We start from the raw sequence: 16,903 nt of genomic DNA, 5'->3' as shown, positions 1-16,903 counted from the left end.
TACCTGATGATTGGTTTAGACTAGAGACTGCAAAGTGGTGGCTGGTAGGCTAATATGGCCCATAAGCATATTTGACGTACTGAGTTGCTCACATTTTTAAAGTTTTAAAAATCTGTATTTGGTACTTGAAAAATCAGAAGTGATAACACTAGGTAGATATGTCTTCTTTGATGTAGTGTTGCCTGGAATTTTTAGACAGAACCTTGTCTGCCCTTCACTTCATGTGTATAACTACTCTGCTCCGTGCATTTATCTTGCCTGCCTGATCCTTTCTAGGGATTTGAAGTAGCACAATCCCTGGTCTACTCAATTCTTTCATAATTAAGCCTTAATTGGATGCAAAATAATGTCTTTTAAAAGGGTTCGATGGTAAGCTTCCTGAGGGTAGGAATCCTTGTTTGATCTCGGAGACATCCCACACACAGAAGAGTGCCTCTCGCACAGAGGCATTCACTAAATATTTTTTGAAGAAGGAACAGCTTTTTAAGTGATGTATATATTTTAAAGGGTCTGGGTGTATATCATTGGGCAGGGCTGGCCAGTTTCTACTGAGAAGGTGCAGTTTTCAGGAAGGAGAGATCACAGGTGCCCTGGCTGCCCCTTTTCTCTCTGTCTTCTCAAGCAAAGTGTAAAAACAGCATTACTTAGCACTAGGGCTCTAAGAAAAACAGTTGGCTTTCCTGTGGGAAGTTCATGCTCCACTTTAGGGGAGGAGCCTCACTAGATGAAATGCTACAATGAGGAGACTTTCTGTTACAGGCTTATGTACTGGACGGACTGGGGCAAGGAACCGAAAATCGAGTCAGCCTGGATGGATGGGCAGCATCGGAGCATCCTGGTCCGTGAGGACCTCGGTTGGCCGACCGGTCTTTCTATTGATTATTTGAACAATGACCGAATCTACTGGAGCGACTTCAAGGAGAAAACGATTGAAACCATAAAATATGATGGGACTGATAGGAGAATTGTTGCCAGTGCAGGTTAGAAATTAGTTCGAATTTAATGTTCAATAATCAATTAATATCTTTCCAATCTCTTTCCCTATTTTCTCAGAAAGGAATTCCAATTTTAAGAAGTGGTTTATGTTAATTCTTAAATATCACTTTCCCCAGCTCTCAGCTGCTGATTTAAATGCAAATGAACTCCTTAGCAATGCTGTAATTAAGTCCTTTTTGTTCTTTTTACATAATTTTTTAAAAAATGCTCTCAGCAGCAGATAGTAAAATGATTGAGGTTCCAGTTGAGTTACCTTGAGAGAGGAGGTGGTCCTGTGGACCGGGGTAACCCATGTCTAAGCACTTTTAGACACATTTGTTCTTATCTTGCTGGATTGTTCATTTTGCACAACTGGAAACACCTAGAAGGAGACAAACATATTTTTTCTTATCCAGATTGTCGAACTGCAGGAATCCAGCACATACTAGGTTTTCCTGATAAACCGTGTCTTGTTTTCAAGGAAAAAAATTCACTGCCATACAAATTGTTTTCCAAAAGTAAAGTAAAATCAGCAACTTGAAAGTGAGCAAGTCCCCTACCATGGGGATTAGCCAGTGGGCACTCATCTAGTTTAATTTTCGTTATCTTCATCTCTCAGGAGAGCATACTTCTGCGGTTTTGTGTACAGAAAGTCTGCTTGACTGTTCTGGATTGTCAAGCATTGCATTAGTGATTAATTCACGCAGAATGAAGGCTGACACAGAGGTGGGGGTAGGGTCTCTTTTCAGTAACCTGTTTTTCTTTCTCCCTGTGGGTAAGCAGCAGTGGACCCTTACAGTCTTGACATCTTCGAAGGCCAGTTATACTGGGTATCGAAGGATAAGGGAGAAGTATGGACACAAGATAAATTTGGGCAAGACAAGAAAGAGAAAATGATGACTGTGAGCCCTTGGCTCACTCAAGTTCGAGTCCTTCATCAACACAGATACAATCAGTCAGGTAACCACTAACCTTGGAATACGAGGTTCCTCATTCTTTCAAATTAATGGCTGTAGTGTTGGAAAATGGTCGTGGATTATAATAGGTTGATCTCTTGGTGCATGAAAGGCGTGTGTGTGTGTGTGTGTGTGTGTGTGTGTGTGGTTTTCATTGGAGGTTGGATGAAATTATGTATGCCACCAGCAGATATGAAGTAACAGTATTTCAGTCCTCGCCATTTGGAGTTATGGGTATGTATTTCCAGGCCACGGCATCCAGCAGGCATCAGATCCCTGCTAACTATGAATTGTGTTAACAAGTCACAGTGTGGGTTTCCTGGACATCATCAGTTTGACCCATTCCTTGCAACTAGGCTAGTTGAGTTATCGTGGGCTGTGTGAGCCTTAGTCTGAGATTGTCAGGCAGGTGCACTTCCATCCCTCCCACTTTTTCCTATTTTCTTAGTTCTGGTTCCCTCTTCATCAGGTTACCTGTGTTCTAATTCATTGTAAGATGAAAGGGAAGGGACATTTTTGAAGTGAGGAAAGGACATAGACTCTTAAATTCTAAATGTCAGATTCTCGTGTCACATAAGGAAACTGAGGATAGGAGAGATTCAGTAACTCATATGCCAAAGCTGCACAACCAACAGATGCGTTTTAAACTTAGAAATGATTTTAAAATTCAATTCCATTGAACCCAGAGCTCAACGTCTTTCCGGTCAAGCTGTGATCAGTATACCTCGATCCAGGTTGAATTCTGTCATGGGGGGACCTTCGATAAGTTGCTTCCCTTCCCATCCCTGTATGTGAAACAAAGGTGGAACCTGAGGTCCCCTTAAGTTCACTGTTCCTCTGAGACCCTGAATCAGATTTAACAAATTGGAACTCAGAGATAAACCTCCCAGGAGATGACTCTGGTGACACATGCCCTTTCTGAGGCTTCACTGCCTGTGTGGCTGATAGTGATCGCTGGTTCTCCAGCCCTTTTCCAAAACACCCCAGCTCTCCTGTCCTAAGCGCTCCTGCAGCTCTCACACTGGATGGTTCTAAAGGCAGAGCAGTTACCTGGTGAGCCTCTGGCCCCTGTGGAAACGGCTGCCCAGGAGTCAGGCAGAGGAGAATCTGGAGACTCTCCCTGAAGGAGAAGCATCACAGCTCAGGCTCTGGCCGCTTTGGAAAGTGCCGAGTGCTGCTGTGTAAGCCAGAGGCCCAGCTCTAGCTGTGCCAGGTTACATTTGCTCTGGACCCATAGTTCTCCTCGCTTAGCATGCATCAGAATCATCTAGAAAGCGTGTTGAACATACTGCTGTGCCTCACTCACAGGAATTCTGATTTAATATGCTGGAGGTGGCCTAAGAAGTTTGCATTTCTAGCAAGTACCCAACTGATGCTAAAGTTGCTGGTTCCAGGACCCCATTTTGAGAATCCCTGCTCCAGGCCCTGCTCAGTGTGGGCCATGGGCCAGTAGCATTGGTAGCCTGTGGGAGCTGGTTAGAAATGCAGGTTCTCAGGCCATGCCCAGCCCTTTAGAGTCAGATTCCCCAGGCGTTTTGTATTACATTAAAGTTTGAAAGCTCTGCTCTCGAGAGCTGAAGAAATGGTAATGGAATAGGTTCTGAATTAGGCTTTTGGAACGTGCCTTTTTATTTTATTTATCGCCATGCCTTGTCTATGGTTACATTTTAGGTGACAGAGAATCAGGATCACAGAATGTCAGTGTGAGAAGGAATTTAGAGATCATCTAATCATTTGATAAATCATAATATATGCTAAGATAGAATTTAGATGGCTCTGTAATTATGTGAGGGACTTTTTAACAGTGGTAATGGAGCCCTATCCCAGAACAATGTAAATATAAATTTCTGTGACTGGGCAACCATCCTTGTGAATAGCTCCCATCTGATTCTGATAATCACAGCTCAAAATCCCCTTGTCTTACAAATAAGGAAACTGAAGCCCAGAAGGAAGTTCTCCTTGGAGGGTGAGGGTGGAAATCACATCTAGTATATGCTTTGGATGGACCATGCATTCTGACCTATTCAAATGTGGATAATGATAAATCTTGCTGCTGTATTAATGGAGTCTCAGCGGTTTTTTGAACTATCTCAAATTGCTTAGCACTGATTAGTTTTCGAGTGATCAGGCACCTATCTGTCAAACCTGCCAGGGCAAAGAGGAGATAGTGATGCCAATAGAAAATGTGAGTGGTGCAGAAGTAGGGTGGAGGGCACAGGGAGGGACTGTGTCACTTTGGTGGGATGGCAGGGCTGGCAGTGTAAATGAGGGTGAATGGCCAGGTGGCACAAGGCCTAGAGGTGTTGGGATGTCAACTGTTAGGGCCACAACTTGGTCGATGGGCATATCCTTGGTTGGGTTAATTATTTCCTCCTTTGATCCTAACTGTGATTCTCATCTGCTTTTCAGTGCCCAACCGCTGTAAAGATGTCTGCAGCCATCTCTGCCTCCTGAGACCCGCAGGATACAGCTGTGCCTGTCCCCAAGGCGCCTCCTTTTTGGAGGGGAGCATGACTGAGTGTGATGCAGGTAGGGGCACTGCCTGGACAGCCTCAGGGGCCTGGGAGAGCTGTCTGCCTCCTTTAGGAGATTCCCTATTCGTGCTTCACCTCCTTCAGGAGCCTGAAGAATCCTGTGTACTAGGTCCATTGCACAATGGAGCGGTGATGGCTAGGAGGAGGGACGAGAGATGGAGGAACTGTGTTCCGATGATTTCTGAGAATTATTTGCTAAGAACTTCAGAGATAGGTTCAGTGCCCATACATCTATAGTTGTGTTGTTTTGCAAAGACATTTTGAAAATGGAATTTTCTATACGGCCTTCTTTCCCTTCCCACCCCACCCTGGATGACTACACCCCTGAATCCATTCAGCCTTACCTGGGCTCCTTTAGGTGGAGGACCAGGTTCCTGAAGTGGGGACTGGGGCTTATAGAGGGGAGGGCTGTTTTTCTCACTTGCTCATTTCAAAGTTTTGACAATCACAAAGGACCACATTATAAAATATACCTGTGCTTTTGGGAGATGGAGGCCAGAGTAGGAAATGCTATGGATAATCTATGCATGGCAAGACATTTTTTCAATGATTCTTAAGTGAAGGAGCTAATAAGCGATGGGGAATAACTAGTGTCTATAACTAGTATCCAGTACTTGATAAGTTCTTTAAAAAAATCATACTGCTGTTGTTCACTAGTGGCCAACTAGTATCCAGTACTTGATAAGTTCTTTAAAAAAAAAAATCATACTGCTGTTGTTCATTAGTGGCCCATTTGATGGCTCACATCCCCCAGTTTTAGACAATGGGGGATAAGGAGGATTAAGGCACTACCTTGGACTCTTCCCAACCAGGCTGAAATGTTGGCAGGTTTATAGAACGAACTCAGGGTAAAGAAACTGCTTCCCTCTGCCTCCCTTCCCCTATCCCAGTGCTACTGGGGAAATATTGGCAAGACTACACTATTTTGCAATATTTTGAGACTTATTCTATGCTGTAGATGGGTGTTCTGACATTAATTACAATCTCACATTGAAGGAGCAATGTCTAGGTTGTCACTTCATCTACTACTTTGCTCATTTACATGTAATTGCCAAGTGGCTTATATTAAGATTCTCATTTAAAAGAACTTGAACCAAAGGTAGCACATTAATGATGGTAGTAATTTGTATGTGGTCTTGGTTTGGTATATTAATCAATTTATTTGATAAGTATTTACTAAGTGCCTACTATGTGCTAAGCACTGTTTCTAAGGGTTGGAGATAGTGAACAAAACAGACACATTCCCTGCTCTTGTTAAGCTTATATCCTAACAGGACAATAAATAGAGAATCCCATAAATATATGATGTCAGGTGGTGAAAAGAGAAAACTAAAGCAGGGTAAGAGGGGTGAGGGTGGGGTGGGAATGGGATAGAGAGTTCCAGAAGGCCTCTCTGATAAGGAGTCCTTTGAGTAGAGACTCAAATTGAGGAACTGTGCCAGAAGGGTATTTGAATAAACACACAGTACTTATTGAGTATCTTCTAAGTATTACACATGGACACACCAATGACCCATCAGGCACATCCAGGGAGTACTTAGGTGCAGGGACCCAGAGCAAGGGCAGTTTTGGAAGACTTAAAAAATGAGGTCTCTAACCAGCTGTCTGTCAAGCATCTTTATGTCTGCTTATTGGTTAATGGCTTGCTGATACTTTGGAGCCTTAATTGAAGTTTGGAGGTGTAATTGAACTCTTGATCTTAATGGGGTTCACAGAAGAGAATTATGAACAATTCAAATGAGAAGGGAATTCCTAAGAGACTTTTTTTTATTACTATAGTTCCTTTGAACTATTAATGTATGTGCTGGGGTCTAATTGTTTTTGAGTGAAATTATATAAATTGCCTCCTTTTCCCACCAAATGTATGTTACTCTCCAAGACCTTATTATTGATAAGGAAATTCATCTGACTGAAGGGGAAGGGGAGGTTTTGATAGGGAGAGTAATTAGACGCCCTGCCCCCAACCACCCCACCACCACCCTAGGCTGGAAGCAGGATTGCCTGGTGTGGGTGCTTTGCTGAGTATGGCCGACACTAACCCGTGCATGGCTTTCCCTTTCTGCAGCTGTGGACAATCCTATCACCATGCCGCCCCCATGCAGGTGCATGCACGGAGGAAATTGCTATTTTGATGAGAATGACCTCCCCAAATGCAAGTAAGTCTGAATGTTGAAGGCTGAGCTATAGGATTTGCTTTGGGGGTAATTCTAGACCTTAAAGAAAAACAAGGATAGGAACCTTGCCAGTTCACTAATTATCCCATCTTAACCAGCTTGCCCTCCCTTGGGGAATCCACAGAGAACTAAGGCAGTGCTTCTCGAACTGTACGGCACGGCACCTAAGGACCACCTGGGGTCTGGACCAAGTGCCCATCCATCTTATTCACAGAGCCTTGGGGAATCCACAGAGAACTAAGGCAGTGCTTCTCAAACTGTACGGCACCTAAGGACCACCTGGAGTCTGGACCAAGTGCCCCATCCATCTTATTCACAGAAATTCCACATTTCTAACAAGCTCCCAGGAGGTGCCACAGCATTGTGGGCCACCCTTGGGGGGAGAAAGGAGTTAGAGAAATAACAACTACCACATTTTCCTACTCATCTGGTCTTGTCAATTACAATTGGATTATGGGAGAGGGGCTGCTCAGCAGAGCTGCTTTAAGACCAGGCATACACGAGCAGCAGAGACTGCGCTCAAGACTCGGGAAGGAGAGAATTGTTGAGAAAGCTCTAACACAGAACAAGATAAATGGAGGTCTTTAAAAGTAATGAAATCACATCAAAGGAAAGGACACAATAATGGTTTCCATTTTTACTCCTTAAGGAAAAGGCCGATGGATTAGAGAAGATGCCAGTAGGTTTATTTGATGAGATTGACCTTGTAGATGCCACAGCTATTTCATTGAAAGTGAATTTCCAAAGTCAGATTACTGTTCATTCTGCTCTTCCACTCTTGGCAGAATAAATGGAAGTCATGCGGGATATATTGGTCAACATATGATTTACTCAGTCAAACTTCTCTCTACCTCAAGATGTGCTTATAAAATTGCAGTAGACGCCTAAGAAGGCAACATCTTGTGAACAATTCTTTTCCTTTCAGGTGTCCCAGTGGCTACATGGGAAATTACTGTGAAATAGGGCTTTCGAAAGGCATTTCTCCAGGAACAAGTAAGTTTGAAGAATATGAGCTATCTGGAAATACTTCGCAGTGCCTAAATTGAGTGCTATTTATATTCTGTGTGACCCAGTCTTTGAAGAATGGATGGTGCTACACCCCAGCTTCTATAGCTAAGACTGGCTCTTCTCCTTCCCATGTTAATGTGTTCGCTTCTTCTCCCCTCCTCGATGGCAGCAATGGCCGTGCTGTTGACAGTCATCCTGATCATCATCATTGGAGCTCTGGCAGCGTTAGGATTTTTCCACTACAGGAAGACTGGCTCCCTTCTGCCCTCTCTGCCCAAGTTGCCAAGGTCAGTTCCATTATGTGGAGCATTTATTTTAGAAGCCTGTGTGATGGGACCATGCGAAAACAACGAACTTAGTTGTGTGTTATTTTTTTTTTAAGTTAAAAAAAGCACAATGCATAGCTCACCTGTTCTGCAGAAACCAAAAGGAGTCACTTCAAATCACAACTTCTTAATCAAGTGCTTCAAAGAAACCTGAAGGCAAATCACATTTTCTAGTCCACGTGGTTGTGCCTGCTGCTGGGCATTCAGGTTAGGCGGAGAGCAGTCGGCTGTGTGACGGGCGAGGCTGGCCCTCTGTTAGATCTCAAGCTTTGCCACTTCCAGGGGGCCAAGGGGATGCACTAGAGTGGGAACCCTGAACTGTCTTCCTTTTAGTAAGACTTAGCAATATGGAGGAAAGGGTACTCTTGCAAAAGGCTGTTAAAAAAAAACAATAACACTGTTTCGATGGCTTCTTTTCTCAGCTTAAGCAGTCTGGTCAAATCCTCTGAAACTGGGAATGGGGTGACCTTCAGATCAGGGGCCGATGTTAACATGGATATTGGAGTGTCTGGTTTTGGCCCTGAGTCTGCTATTGACAGAGCAATGGTGATGGTGAGTGTGGTTTCAAAATGACTATGTGAAGGTTCTCATTTTTACTGTTTTACAAAAGAAGCACTTTTTTAAAAAATAAAGAATAAAATTAAGCTAGAAAAGAAAGCAAAATTGTATGCCTCTCAGAAGAAACTCTTCACTATACGTACAAGCTAGGAAACATTAGGTTTGTTGCAGACAGAAATGTGCCGAAAAATGGTAATAAAGTTGAAACTTTTTTTGCTCTGTGCCACTCTGTTGAATTGGAATCCTAAGCAGTCTTAATTAAGTTTAATTAGAATCTTAAACCGATTTTTGGGAGAGGAGGGGAAAGAGAGCATGATATTCTCTTCTTATTTGCTGATCTTTGTATTTTTAAAGGAAGGAATAAGGAACTATATGTTCCCTGGTGTTGTTTATTTTCCCACCAATGTATAGTGATGGAATAAACAGTGATTTTAGAGTCAGCGGTTGGTTGCAATAATAACTCTGCTGCCTTCTAAATAAGTATTAATAGGCATGGAGCTTGACCTCTCTGTACAATGGGTACACTAATATCTGCCTCCATCTGTAAAATGCCTCCTGTGAGGACCAAATGGATATTTCATGAGTGGGCTAGTACAGGTTGATCAGTATAGGGAAAGCAATTTCAGCATTTTGCCTTTCCTCCAAGCTTTCATTTTTGCCTCTGCCTAAAAGCACAAAATTATCTCTTCCTTCCCCCTCCCTCTTCTCTACTTTGCTCTTTTCCCACCATCCACCCTTTTCTCTGTTGTTCAAACCCAACCCCCAAGTATTAAGGTGCCTAGACATAGGAAGAGTGTTTCCATTTTCTTGAGCTGACTGGTTAGTCCATTATGTTACTTTACATCAGCAATTTTCATCCCGTGTGCCGCAAGAATTTTTGAAACGTGCCATGCTTAATAATTTAGTCAGGGGCACTGACCTCTTTTCCCTTAGTTGGTCAAATAAAAAAAAATGACAACAGCCAACACAACAATAGCCATTTGATGTGAATGAATCAAAATTATATCTATTTTTTTGGTCAGATCAGCAAAAATATCTCTTTTTCGGTGTGCTGCAGAATTTTAGTAATTCGTTTTTGTGTGCCATGAGATGAAACAGGTTGAAAATCGCTGCTTTACATAGTGGTTTGCTGGGTGTAGGTCTTGTCTGCTGGGGGTTATTTATTTACGTATTTTTGCCATTTTGGGGAAAATTTGACATAGCACCTAGCATGCCTCTAGGCATGAGGAGAACACCTTCCTGTATGTGTGAATCAGGTCAGTATGGCATAACCTTTTTTCCTTTACCAGAGTGACCACTTTACCATGGAGATGGGGAAGCAGCCCATAGTCTTTGAAAACCCAATGTATGCAACCCAGGACAGTGCTGTCAAAGAGGCTCCGCAAGCCCAGGTGAGCCGTCACACGGGCCTTTCTTTCAGGTGCTACAACTGCTGGACCTTGTTCTTTTGAGTAATGAATGCCCCTCAAATGGAAGGAAGCATGTGGTCCAATCCTCAGCTTCACTATCTGCAGTAACAAGACTGACCCAAGGACATGAGACCTGAATATAACCAGAATCCTGTTCTGTCGTACAGTTGTTGATATTTGGCAACCATTCTGGGGGTGCTGACAAAGAACCTTTTCATTTTGAAAAAAAAATGTTTTTATTGATTTTTAGAGAGAGGAAGGGAGAGGGAGAGAGAGAAACATTGATGAGAGAAACATTCATTGGCTGCCTCCTGTACACTGGGGATTGAGCTCAAAACCCAGGCATGTGCCCTGACCCAGAATCGAACCAGCAACCTCTTGGTGCATGGGACAACGCCCAACCAACTGAGCCACACCGGCCTGGCGAGACCCTTTTTATTCTGAGCGGTCAAAGCAAGAGGATTCACTCTGAATCCATTCAGAGGCTTGGTAAACACAGCGCCTGACTCACGAGGCTCCCTATAAATATTAGAGAAATAAATGAGTGAATGATTGACAGGTCATCATGCAGAGATTTGGGTTTACTCTCTGGGTTCTTACTGGTATCACAAATGTGTGATTTGAGGTGATCTCCCTATGCTTGCCTTTCTCATACTTTTCTGAAAAGTAAAAACATCTCCAAAGAGGCAGATACTGACATTTCTTTGATGAAGCCCCACTGCTCACTTATCTTGTAGAGGAGCAGGGAGTGAGACAGTGTATGCATGAAGGGAAAAACTTTTCATTAGGTCAGTAGCCCCAACACCACTTCCAGTGCGTGTCCGAGGTTAGCCTGTGCTTCCTTTGTCGAAACCACTGTGGCCTCAGTGAAATACAGTTTTAGTGTTAACACCTAACCTTCTTTTGTAATCACAAGATAACGGTACATTTTAACACAAGATAGGAATGTTTATTTTATTAATAGCTTTCTTAAGATCAGAAATGTTTGAATCTTGAAAGCATTTCACCTAATCCTCTGATAGCCAGATAGCAAAACTTTGGTTGCATGGTAAGATCAATATGATATTTAATTTGGCATTTTCACTTGAAATAAAATGAGGCCATGTTTACAAACACATACCCAACTTCGAGAAGAAATGAAGCGGTGAATGCAAAAATATAGGAAAAGGAGGGAATTTCTATCCTGTAATTTATTGATTATATATATCCATGGTAGTTTGGGCTTAAGAGGGAATGTCTGGAGGAATATTACTAGTAATTCCATTATACCTCATTTAAAAAATGCAACCCTTGGTAGTTACAGAATAGTCACAGAGATGTAAATTACAGCATAGGGAATATCGTCAATAGTACCATAATAACTAATGTGTGGGGCCAGGTGGGTACTTGAAACATTGGGAGGACCACTCTATAAAGTACATGATTTTTAAAACCACTATGCCATACATCTGAAACTAATATAGAATAATATTGAATGTAAACTATAATAAAAAATTTAAAAAATATAAAAATTTAACCCTGTTAAGCAGTCTGCTGAAATTATTAATTTTATTCTAAATATCCAAAGATAAGATTCTTGGTTTACCAATGAGTTTGGTAATAATTCATGCTGTTCACCCAGGATTTTGGCTGCCAATGTACAACCAGAGTATCTTTTATCCAAAACTATGGTCCACAGCGGGAAGAAGGGGGCATGGAGAAAATAATAGAAATTGTTGTTACCAAGCGAGAGTGTGACCAGTGGTAGATGTATTTGCCTCCCAGGATTAAGGCATGAGATAGATGGCTTAGTGGCTGGTGCTCCTGACTTTGGGGAGATGGGAGGGGTATTTATTCCTGGGCTCCAAGGTCAGCCTCCTGTAATAAAATTGGTGCCTGACCATGTCTGTGGGCAAAACAGAACCAAGAAACTTTACAGCAAAAATTCTTTCAAAACTGGATAATGGCCTCTAATGTTTACACAGGTGACTGCATCAGAAAATGTGGAGAACAAGAACTATGAATGTCCCATAAACCCTTCTGAGATAGCTCCAGACACAAAGCCAACTTCCCCAAGTGCTGAAGGAACTCAGGTAATGGGCTAACCTCTGAAATGACATGGGATTTGGAGAGGACTTTGGAATTGCTGGATTTTTTTATCCTAGGCAAACTAGGGAGACCCCAATAGGCTCATAGAGCCCAAGATGTGTAGGCAGTTAATAAAGATAATTTTTGAGAAATTGTAAGTTAACATTTTCCCACCAAATAAATCTACATTCTAACACTGAGATGGGAATGATGTTCTTTGTGACATGGGAGATCACACAGAAGAGAAGGGCAACAGACTTCTGGGTCCAGCATCTTCAGACCAGAGGCATTTAATTTGAGAGAACGACTGAATATTAATAAAGAGCTCCCTGGGTCAAGGATACATACAGAGAGAAGACCCTTTCCTTTCCTGAGTAATGCAGTTTTTCTAAGTGTACATATTCCCTTAATAATGTATGTTGTTCTTAGTTCTACTATTGTCACCTATGTTCACCACTAGATGGCACTAATTTATACCCTCTTCATCTACCTGTCCACTGTCCAACCATTATTGCCCTCATTGTGCCAAACACACTGTTTAATACTGGAGTTTAAAAGAAAAAACTAACCACTATATAGAGCTTCCCTACCATTCCTATAGTCCCTTGAAATTTTTAGATTATTTGGTGTACAGAAAGAAATTCAATAAATAAATTTATGTAAAACTTGAAAAAATGTTTTTATTGATTTCAGAGAGGAAGGGAGAGGGATAAAGAGATAGAAACATCAATGATGAGAGAGAATCATTGATTGACTGCCTCCTGCACACCCCCTACTGGGGATAGAGCCCACATCCCTGGCATGTGTCCTTGACTGGATTCGAACCTGGGACCCTTCTGTCCACAGGCTGATGCTGTATTCACTGAGTCAAACTAGCCAGGGCTTTATGTAAAACTTTGTATCACTAGTTTTCGTGGACACATAAGAAGGTATCTGAGATCTAGCTGTTTGATTCTGGGCAAACTCTTTTACCTCTGAGCACTAGAGTCCTTAATGTTTCCCCTTGAGGGCACTATTGGCAAATTGTTTGGGATGATTCTTTGTGGTATGAAACTATTCTATGCATTTCGGGGCATTTTAGAATTCCTGGCCCCTGTCCACTAAGTTTCATCGTGTGTCCCACAATGCACTGTGATGCCAGGCTGAAAACAATAGGATCTGAATGTCTCAGTTCTAAGGTTCCAAGCTGAAAACAATAGGATCTGGGATGTCTCAGTTCTAAGGTTCTATGTCCTCTTCTGTGAAGTAATACAAAGAAACACAAGTCTAAGGGTAGTTAGAAATTTTATCACTTTATATAATACTTATTTCTCAGTACCTCAAACTTTTGTTCTGCTTGTTCAGGTCAAAATAAAAGTAGAAGAGGCGCTTGGTTAGGATCACCCTAGGTTGACATTAATGTACCAAAGAGGCCACAAATTTATCTTTCATCAGTAAATCTGCTCAAGTGACTCAAAGAACATGAACTATAACTAAGCTCTGTCATTTTCTAAAAGTCGTGTTGACCTGCATTGGATTTCCCAAGGAGATAAAAATGAAAATCATGCCCTAACTGGTTTGGCTCAGTGGATAGAGCATTGGCCTGTGGACTGAAAGTTCCCAGGTTCAATTCCGGTCAAGGGCATGTACCTTGGTTGTGGGCACATCCCCAGTGCGGGGGGAGGGGGGAGTGCATATCCCCAGTGGAGAGGGGGGGGATGTTTCGCTCTCATTGATGTTTCTATCTCTCTCCTTCCTCTCTGTAAAAAAATCGTAATAAAATATATATTTTAAAAAATGAAAATCACCACCATTTCTTTGGTTAGTAATCGATTAATTCTAGGCAGCCATTCCATACTAAAGCAATGACTTTTAAGAGTTTGGGCCTTGCCCATTTAAGTGTAAGTTTCCAGAGGGTGGGCTCTGACACGAATGCCTTCATCTTCCCCTTGGTGGTGGCCATGTGTAACATAGGTCCACACTTAAATGTGGATTGAAGGGAATGGTCTCTTCTACTTCTCCTATAGTCAGGCGCTCCCCCCTCTGCATATTGGTCCCGTTTTCACAGAGCAAGAGGCACCCCATAAAACATGAGATACCTTAGCTACCTGAGAGACTGTTCCCTGTCTACCCTTCCCTGTCCACTTTCATCAGGCAGCCAGACCTGTGCCAGCATTGCCACCACCAGCAATTTTTCAGCAAGACAGGGACCGCCCATCATAGCCTAGGATGATTTCTCTTGGGATTCTTTTGTTTATGGGCTCTGAGTCCTATAGTCTTTGCCTACTCTTCTACCTACAATTCAGTTACATAATCTTGCTGTGACTCCATGTTGTCATCTGTAAAATAAAGATAATAAAGAGCACCTGGCTCACAGAATTATTGGGAAGATTCAACAGAAAGTCCCTGACACGTAGCAAGCTCTCAGTAAATGTTAGTTGTGTTTGTTATCCCTGTTATTACTATAATTACAGAAGGAAATGACGAGGGAAGAAGGGATATGCTTGAGTTGACCAGGGATCAAGATATTTTATGAAATGAGTTACAATATGACTTTTTCTTTAAAATTTCAGCAGCCCCAGAAGAAACCTCTTCCCTATCTCTATCAAAGCTTCTAGATATTATAGACACACATCCTATAAACTATAAAGTTCAAACCAAGGAAATGTTTTAAAATTCTTCAATGAAAAGAGCCCAAAGAGTTTCAGTTACTGTTCAGGGACCATTGGAAGAGGAATTGAACAGTTCACCACATGGGCCAGGTCACATGGTCCTAGCTCCCAAATTGCCTTTTGCTTCAGTAAGAAGAAATGTTAAAAGCCAGATGGGGGTGGAGGTGGGGAGGGTGGAGGAAACCCATAAAAAAGTAACTGAAGGTTTTCTGATTCCTCTTTTTCATTTAGGCAACAAAGTGGAATATCTTCAAACGAAAACTGAAACTAACTACCAACTTTGAAAATCCAATCTATGCAGAGGTAATTTTTTAACAATTTTTCTTAGCACAGGTGTTCCTTCTTAGCAATAATCACTTGCTTGGCTGAATTGGACATACAATCAGAATATTCTGAGCAAACTGGCAAAGATCCATCTTCTTTACACAAAACTGTTTCCGGTCAGGTTGGGGGAGTAAGTGGCTAATTCGTGTTTCCTTGTGGTCTCAGATGGAGAACGAGAAAAAGGAAAGTGCTGCTGGGACTCCACCTCCCTCCCCTTCGCCCCCTGCGAAAGTGCCTGCGAAACGAGCCCCAGCTCCTGCCTATACCGCCACAGAAGACACTTTTAAAGACACAGCAACCCTTGTTAAAGAAGACTCCGAGATGTAGCTGTGCTGCAGTTATTTAGGGAATAATTAGAAACACACTTTTGCACATATATTTTTTACAAACAGATAAAAAATGTTAACATTCAGTACTTTATTAAAAAATATATTTTTCCCTGTTCACCTGTAGTTGGAAATGTCTGTGGAAACTATGCCTTGTGTGTCTTATTTTTTTTTTTTACTTAATGCCATCTCATATTTTTACAAATAATTATCACAATGTACTATATGTATATCTTTGCACTGAAACTCTATCTAAAGGTAATGCTATAAATATATTGTACATTTGTAAATTTGGGAAAGGTGATCACAACAGTAAATTTGCTAAGGAAACTACCTGCTGAATTGGTCGGCGGTCATCCCAGAAAATGACCCAATGAGAGGGATGGACTTGCGGCCCTCAGCCATGTCTGAGAAGAGGCTCCGCTCGGACTCCCTGTAGAATGCCCAGGAAGGGAATCCAGGCCCCACCACTAGGTCCATTTTTACACATCAGCACCTAATGTTCAATATCACCGGTAGCCTGATTAATAAGTACGTTGGCAGAGGGCACCGTGTGTTGCACCGACCTCTGGATTTGACCGTAGACACCTCAGCTAATGCAAGAAGGTGGAAAAAGCGATTTCATTTCACCCTCCCGCGTATTCGCATTGTCTAACCAGAACACTCTGTTTCACGTTATCTCACTAGTCACCGAGGCGACATTTTTATTTGCCATGTCTATGAAAAAATCCCATGTCGTTAAGCACAAGTTAGTTTGCAGAGAGTCTGTGTCTAATCGAATGACTTGTTTCACTTGATGGACCACAGGGTGACTCATGTCCTGGCCTGGCTTCTCAGGTGGTCACCTGCCCTAGACACGAGCTCAGTAGTTGAATTATTAAAACCAAATCTGTGACTTCATAAAGTAAGGTGCGAAACAGCTACCAGCTAAGCAAAGCCTCAACTGGGTTTTTGTTTCTGTGTGTGAAAATATCATTATAATGACTATTTATTTCCTAAGTTGAACATGAATAGAAAGGGAAACTGTTCTTATTGAGCCTTTTTGTAAGGTTCTTTGGCTAAATCATACATTTCTATCAGAATGCACTGTAGAGTCCAGCTCTGCCCTTGAGTAATGGGTCTTGTCTCTACAACCGGAACAATGGCAGGAATATTCCATTGTCATAAGTAGCATTCCTGGTTCTCTGTGCTAATATTGCACATTTTAAAAACAATGAATGAATGAATGGACGGATGGACGAATGAATGAAACATGTACTACTGATTATTTTATTCCTGAGCTCTCAAAATATTTGTTGCTCAAATTTTGAGGGCTCATTGTAATTACTTTGAAATGTATTTTGATTAGAAAAGCAAATGGAAATGATGCTGCTGAAAATTTTCTAATAAATGTGTATTTTATCAGACTTCTTTTGTGTAATTCTCAAGCCTGGGCCATGAATCTTGTGTTTTGCTGTGCAGAGAGCTTGGGGCTTTGAGTGCTAGGGAACCTGAGAAAGGGTCCAGGCAGAAGCAGAGGGACTGTGAGCATTCAGCCACAATGGGCCTGGTGGGGAGATCTCAGAAAGAAGAGTAAGCTAACCTGCCTCCCCCCA

General features: G+C 42.0%; 1 protein-coding gene across 1 annotated transcript in view; it reads left to right on the top strand.

The window, feature by feature from the left end:
• LRP2 (low density lipoprotein receptor-related protein 2) overlaps window positions 1-15,426 on the top strand; it is a 177,863-nt gene extending 162,437 nt beyond the window's left edge. Inside the window, exons 71-81 of the mRNA XM_005857721.2 lie at window positions 760-980; window positions 1,759-1,935; window positions 4,341-4,460; window positions 6,531-6,621; window positions 7,565-7,632; window positions 7,817-7,934; window positions 8,396-8,525; window positions 9,821-9,922; window positions 11,905-12,012; window positions 14,890-14,961; window positions 15,148-15,426. Coding sequence (XP_005857783.1) covers window positions 760-980; window positions 1,759-1,935; window positions 4,341-4,460; window positions 6,531-6,621; window positions 7,565-7,632; window positions 7,817-7,934; window positions 8,396-8,525; window positions 9,821-9,922; window positions 11,905-12,012; window positions 14,890-14,961; window positions 15,148-15,309 — 1,369 coding nt within the window. The 3' untranslated portion in view covers window positions 15,310-15,426. The remainder of the gene's footprint in view (window positions 1-759; window positions 981-1,758; window positions 1,936-4,340; window positions 4,461-6,530; window positions 6,622-7,564; window positions 7,633-7,816; window positions 7,935-8,395; window positions 8,526-9,820; window positions 9,923-11,904; window positions 12,013-14,889; window positions 14,962-15,147) is intronic.
• The last annotated feature ends 1,477 nt before the right edge of the window (window positions 15,427-16,903 follow it).

This window comes from Myotis brandtii, unplaced genomic scaffold, assembly GCF_000412655.1.
Source record: "Myotis brandtii unplaced genomic scaffold, ASM41265v1 scaffold112, whole genome shotgun sequence".
Taxonomy (NCBI): Eukaryota; Metazoa; Chordata; class Mammalia; order Chiroptera; family Vespertilionidae; genus Myotis; species Myotis brandtii.
This window is presented reverse-complemented; position numbering and strand designations above follow the sequence as displayed.